Source organism: Lepidochelys olivacea (assembly GCF_965140295.1).
Source record: "Lepidochelys olivacea isolate rLepOli2 genome assembly, chromosome: 17".
Taxonomy (NCBI): Eukaryota; Metazoa; Chordata; order Testudines; family Cheloniidae; genus Lepidochelys; species Lepidochelys olivacea.
Window position 1 is genome coordinate 17,087,357 of NC_140427.1, and position 7,057 is coordinate 17,094,413.

The following is a 7,057-nucleotide window of genomic DNA, read 5'->3' on the forward strand; positions in this document are numbered from 1 at the left end:
CATGTGCTACTTATTAGGCTGAATGCCCAATTTTGAGGTTGCAGAAGTGCAATTTGTGAGTAGAGAGCTCTGAGCCAACCCTCCAGATCCAAACAATTCCCATTTGTATATCCCTGGCTCTTCTCTAGTTACAAGATGTTTGGATTTATTCATTCTGTCTTAGGCAGTGGCTTTTCTAGCTATCAAAGTTTACAGATGGAGATGACAGAACCCATGAACATGTTTAAAGCAATAAACTGGATGAAATGTGTTACTAAGTTACTCTTTTATATACATAGCTGAAAGACACTTCCCCCAAGTACCTCAATAGACCATGGGAGACACCAAAAATTCAGCTTAAGGTTGCGCCTCCAGACTCTGCAGCTACAGTTCAGACACTGTCAACCCAGCTTACTAGGTCATGTCACCATCCAGAATGGATTGGTTATTCTCAAAGCATGCTCTAAAAGGGAGTACACCCTTAAATACTATTGAATTCAGTTAAAGAGTTCTAATTCTGGAACTGATCATTTTACGGAGTCTGAAAGATACCCAACAGTTAAAAGTAAAACAAAGAGATTACACACAATGACCAGTTTATGTGGAATTTTCATTCATGCCAATTGCTTTATGGAAAAAAGAGCTCTTTAATTGGTGAGCCTGCTCTATTTATATCCTGGAGTCAATGGATTTGACGAGGTCAGAATTTTACCTGTTGTGTTCAGGGCAGGAAGCAAATATATTTCCCAATGGTGACCTCAAGGAGAATTTTTATATTCAGATTTTTATTGCCCAAGTTGGAATTTAGGTGAGAAACCAAGTTTAACCCCCCTCAATTCTTATGATTTAAGTGCCATAAGAACTTTACTGACCATAGGGTGACCAGATAGCAAATGTGAAAAATCGGAACGAGGGTGGGAGGTAATAGGTGCGTATATAAGAAAAAGTCCCAAATACTGGGTCTGTCCCTATAAAACAGGGACATCTGGTCACCCTAAGTGGTGACCACAAACAGGCAAGGACTTTCTTTACTCCTGGAAGGCTGCAGGCTTGATCAGACTTTAGCCAGTGACTTTCAGTCTTGTATTTGTGACCAAACTGACTAAACATTTTAAAGTTCAAAGCCGAAATCAACAGGACAGTGGGGAACTGCAAAAAATAAGGAGCAGGGAAGAACTAGACTTCATTTTAGAGACAGGCAACATGGATGTGGAGCAGGCGAAGCTGCTCCCAGTAGTGTGACATCTCTTTACCTGTCTGCAGTAAGCCTGCACTGCCATCACTGATGTTAAAGTACTTCTTTATATCTACCAGCACCCCTGCAACAAAGAAAAAATTCATAATTATGCAGCTATAGCAGAGTGTATCATTCCTCAGTAGTTGCCATTTTACTCATTTGCTAACCTGAAAACTCACTTCAAGTCAAGGGTTTGCACAGAGGTGGTGAGTTTGGCTCATTAATTTTCATGGGGGCTGTAATCTTTAAACTGAAGTGTAATCTTTAAACCTTCCATAGCATCTTGTATACATTAATAAACTAGTTATTGTGAAGTTTCCATCACTTTCTTCAGGCCATTCATAGTCATCCTACTGTGGAGATCTTGCAAGACTCAACTCAGCCAGGATTTCCATCTAATTTCTACAGAGCCATGTGTGTGCATAGTGATGTATAAACAGTTTACAATTCAAGGTTTAGACCAGTGGTTCCCAAACTTGGTTCGCTTCCTGCAGCTCCCATTGGCCGGGAACGGCGAACCGCAGCCACTGGGAGCTGCGAGAGGCCGTACCTGCGGACGCTCAGGAAAACAAAGTGTCTCATGGCCCGCCAGGGGCTTATCCTGAACAAGCCACAAACCAAGTTTGGGAACCACTGGTTTATACGGACCCAATGGGAAATAAAATAGAATAGATGGCAGTTTAATTTAGTGCACTTTTAGCAATAAGCTAGAGATCCTGAAATGTTTAGGATAAGCAAAAGTTATTTCTAAAATTCTGTTAAGGATGAGTTTTAACATTTCCAGTGTGCAGAGGTGCTCTGATTTCTGTCTCTCTCCAAAGAGTATAAATGGTTATAATAGTCCTTATTACGAGTTGAAGGCTAAAAGAAATAAACGCTAGTGATTAGTATAATAGTTCTCTAAAAATGGTTTCCACCATTTGGAAAGACTGTTATCCTGACAAACGCTTGATGTTTTGTACCCACTTTGCTGGGGCAAACTGAGGCACATGTAGGAGAGCAATTTTGTGACAAAGGATTTTTGTAATCCCCATGACACTGACAAACACTACAAGCTTGCAAAGATAAAGAATTATTTGATATTTCTGCATCTGGTTTATATAAAGGTGTGAAGAGCTGGTTGATGTACTTCCTCTTAATTAATTGAGACAGTGGCAAAATTTGAACTTCCAGCTTATTAAAAATTATTGAAAGAAATGTTAGTTTCTTTCAAAACTGTTTGACTTTACATCAGGGAAAAACACTGGGATTCGACATAATATGGATGCATTAATGCAGTTGTGATAAAACATGGCATTTACACATTATCATGACCATCATTATTTTTAGGCTGCATTTGTAGCTAGCACACACTTATCTTTTAATCATACACCAGCCCTTTCCTGAGATAAAATTTAAAATAGATAGCAGAGGCTTAAACAACAAAGATACAGGGATGTATTTGTATTCCTTTAGTCTGACTATAATAAAGGATATTTTATCAATTTCTTACTTCTTGTATTACTCGGTTTAGTTTATTTTTCTGTTTTTGAAAAAGGAATTTAAAGAATTTTAATGAAGAGACATGGTGCCACTCTCTAATCTCCAATAGTGTGATAGACAAGCAACTGTTGAATATGGCCTTCTTTGATGACTGATTAAAGTGACTTTGAAATGAGACTAGCAGTAACACTGAGATTCCATATTTGATTCTTAATTTCTTCTGATTATATTCTTCACATGCAAGCAACAGATTATTTTTTGTATTCTACTACTCTTGCAATCTCCCTCAGTGACTGGAGAGTCTATTTTCCTTCACCAGTCAGTTTCTGCAATCATGTGTACATATCATGTGTACAATCCCTGTGCCTTCATTATAGAAAACACAGGTGTAATTGAAGGCAGAACTTTGCCTCCAAACCCTTTGCTTTTAGAGATTGTGTAGACCTTCAGACTTTGATTTTCATGTCCCAGGATAAATTTGCAGGGCTTAGAATGAGAAAAAAACAAACCAAACAAACATTGATGTACAACACATGAAACTCCAGTGACATTTTTAGTCACTTTTCAGAGCAGAACCACACTTAAAATCTGAAGTTATTTCAATGATTGAGACAGACTTTTAATAGTCAAGATTTTACCACACTAGAAATCAATCAAACTAAACCCTTTTATCCATGCCTCTAGGGTAGAACTGCGTAGCTATTTATCAACGCACAGCACCACGGATCAACAGGAAACGCAGAAACTAAGGTATCAAAGTAAAACTGCAACTGGAATTGCAAGTAGAATTCTCCACACATGCAAATTGAGCATTCCAACTCAGGCTAAAAAATTTTCAGTTTGAATGCTACCTAAAATTATCCACCTAAATAATTCTCTAGCTGTCACATACCAAGCCACACAAGTCAATAGGAGCCAAAGATGATAGGCACCTCTGAAATTCAAGCCAGTTATTTAGGTGTATAACTTTTAGTGGGAACCAAGTTGGAAAGTATTGACCTTAACCCCCAGCAATGGGATTACAAACAAGAGGGGCAAAGTTCAAATGACCGTAATTATCAACACTTGAAGAAACATTTGACAGATTCTATTCTATCCTTTCCCTTCATATAATTAGATGCACACAGACAAAAGGTCTCTTATGGCTGAGGGTCAGAGCAAAGCAGATTGTATATTGAAGAGAAGTGTTAAGAACAGAAAACCACAACTTCTCCATAGCCTTCAGTACCCTTGCAAGTTGATGCACACACCTCCCCTACTTTTCTGTTCAAACTTATTAAAAGCCAGACACTTTGGGTATACCTACACAGACTCGGGCTAGCAGGACTCACAATAGTACTCTAAAAATAGCTCTGTCAACAGCATGGGAAGTTGTGGCTCAGGCTGAAGCTCAGGCTCTGAAGCACACCTGCCCTTCCCTAGGCTTCAGGGCCTGAGCTCCAGCCTGAGCCGCAACTTCCCATGCTGTTGACAGAGCTATTTTTACAGCATCAGTGCAAACCCTGGTAGCCAAAGTGTGCCAAACCACACTGGGAGGCTCGCTGTCATGGGCTGTGTAGACATACCTTTTACTTAAGGGTTCTGACATCCAAAGGGACAGAAGGGTTAAAAAGGAAGGTGGCTGATGCAAGAATTCTGCACTACAGCTTGACTTCAAGCTGATGTACAGGATATTGCTAGACTGCATAAGTAGCCATTTTAACTGGCAAACAAAAGGAGATATACAACTCTGAGAATTGAAACATATTTCAGTTAACACCATCCTCCTAAGTCAGCATGAGCTTATTCAGAGAACTATATGTGATTCTGAAGGGCAATGAAATGGAGAATGGGTCTCCCCTAGCCTCAACTCCTCCCAAAGTTATGTGAAACTCCTAACTGCAGAGATCACATAGTTTCCACTGGGGCAGAAGATAAAGCCAGCCTTTCCCTGACAAAATTTTGGCCAAAAGAGTAGGTTTTTTGCTCCTTTAATCCCCTCCATAAGACAAGAGAGTCAGGGATGATCTCATCATTAGTCCTTTTTCACGCAAGGCTCACTAGTTCCAATGGGAGCACTGTCTAAAGCAAGCAGAGGGCAGTAATCCCCCACTCACTTCCCCAGGCAGATGGGAGAAAAGCCTACAGGAGGTAGATGTTGTGAGCTGCCTGTCTACAGCCCCAGAAAAGCATCTTTGTCAAAGCTCTGCAAAGTCATTACTTAGAACCAGATCAGTTGCCCTTTATACCTGGGTTCCATTTATAAATGGTTTAAGGGTTAATAAATGATTAACACATGTTATAGACATGAATAGTTGGAGGTTGCTTAAAAGTTTATGGACATTTAACAATTATTAAAATCTATAAATGGCACTTTGACAGGAAGTGTGACCAACAGACCAAAGCAAACAAGTGTTAAACAGTCTGTGTTTCTGAATAATTTACTTTTATTTTCACAGATAAACAGCTTAAAGCCAGAGGTTTCCCCGTTAACTGTGGAGTGAACAGAGTTGCTGAGAACTGTAGTTTGTTCTTTCTAAGAAAGAGGAGGAAGAGTCTTACCTGATACAATAAACCAATCCATGTAGTTGAGTAAGTTGATATAGCACAGCACACCAACTGCTAGGTAAGATCTCTTTGCTGAAACATTTCCTGGTGTCTGTAAGAACTGAGAAGTACTTGTAGTTGGTGCAGTAGCCCCATAACTCTGTGAGCCAGGGGGCTGCTGGGACTGAAGGCCTGTGAACTCATTCATTCCACTGGACTCCTCTGGCACAGAGTTCTGCATGATCCACAGTGCATAAAGGCAAGTTTCAAAGTCTTTCCTAAGTGCATTAAGTGAAGTCTCAATTTTGCAATCAAGTTATGAGGAACTTCACGCAGTGTAGTCATTTCCTGAAATGACGATCCTCCCACAAGTCTAGCCACTTGCACTGAAAATTAAGGTTCCCATGATAGAGCTTCTGCAGGAAAAGGAGATCCAGCCCTGTGGGCTTTGCTGAGAAATTTAAGTTGCAAAACATATTCTACCTTGCACTCAAGGCAAGATTGGACAAGGTAAATACAAGATAACCCGTTGTGCATGAAGAAAAAGTACTACACAATTCTGTGAAGGTCTCAAAGAGTGAATGGAGAAGATCTTAATAATAACCTTTCCCAGGTGCCAGGACTCAGGGAGACTCTTTAGAACCAAAGATGGCCTCTTTGGCAGAGGGAAAAAAGGAGGAGAGACAAGATGATCCAGTGACTAGGGTACTAGCCTAGGACTTGGGAAACCTGGCTACAAGTCTTTGCTCTACTACGGACTTCCCGTGTGAGCTTAGTCTCTGCCTCAGTTCCCATCTGTAACAAGGGGATAATAGCACTGCCTTGCTCACAGGGGTGTTGCAAGGATCAATACATTAAAAGATCTTGATGCTCTGATACTGTGGTGATGCAGGTCACATATCTCAGATATTACTACCGGACTCCACATGAATCAGGATTAAGGGAAAGTGGATAATTATTTGATCTACCAATGGAATCTCAGAATGTTTTACTGTAGGGATTTTTGCTGACAGAAACTGAACACTTTAGCATATTTGGGGGGGAATAAGGAAGGAACTTCCTTCTCTCTCCTTGCATTTTGCCAAAAATCATGGACGAATTTCATTTCAAAATTTGAATACTGAAAAGGGCTCTGAGAGGATTAGGCAGGCATTATCACCACCATGGGTTTCCTCCTCTAATCAGGCAGTGGACCATTGTCTTTCCAAGCTTATTTTTAGGCTTAGTTTTGAGCCTCACAAATACAACACTAAAGAGAGATTTGAAAATCACAGTGCAGCAGCACCTGCAATATTGTGATTTCCTGTGAAGCTTCTGGTCACAGATACTTGAGTATTGCAGGACACAAGAGTCAGTGACCTGCTCACTAAACGAAATCCAAGTTGTGAATTGTTTGTGATGTAGTTAAGTGAAGTTTTAGGATAAACAGGGGGGAAAAGCTCAAGGACTCTTATTTTCCTTACACAGGAGACACAAAGACTTTATCATACAGAGGCCAACTATACTTGATGTTACAGTGGTACTGGAATTACTGTTTGAGTATTCTAATGGAATGTCAATTGCTAGACCATATTCATGGTGAAGTGCTTGCAACGACTCGCTGAAGTGCTTGTTTTAGAAGTTAGCATTTGCCTTCTGAAGTTATTTTAGCAAATCTCTAGAAACTACTGCAGAGAAACATTCTGTGAACACAGACTGGTCAAATCTAAGTGTTAGAGAAAAAATGCTCACCCGTCACACATGTCTTGTGAGTCACTCTTGCACATTACCAACTTCAGGTGGTAGCATCTTTAAACTCCCTTAATAGACTGCAGCATGAGTAAGGTGTGACTT

The 7,057-nt window shown here is 40.1% G+C and overlaps 1 protein-coding gene across 1 annotated transcript in view; it reads right to left on the reverse strand.

Moving 5' to 3' along the window:
- The window catches only part of SPNS3 (SPNS lysolipid transporter 3, sphingosine-1-phosphate (putative)), a gene marked incomplete at its 5' end in the record, with an annotated part of 43,998 nt that extends 38,533 nt beyond the window's left edge, over nt 1–5,465 (reverse strand). The window contains 2 exons of the mRNA XM_084650940.1: nt 1,233–1,298; nt 5,240–5,465. Coding sequence (XP_084507066.1) covers nt 1,233–1,298; nt 5,240–5,465 — 292 coding nt within the window. The remainder of the gene's footprint in view (nt 1–1,232; nt 1,299–5,239) is intronic.
- Between the last annotated feature and the right edge of the window lie 1,592 nt (nt 5,466–7,057).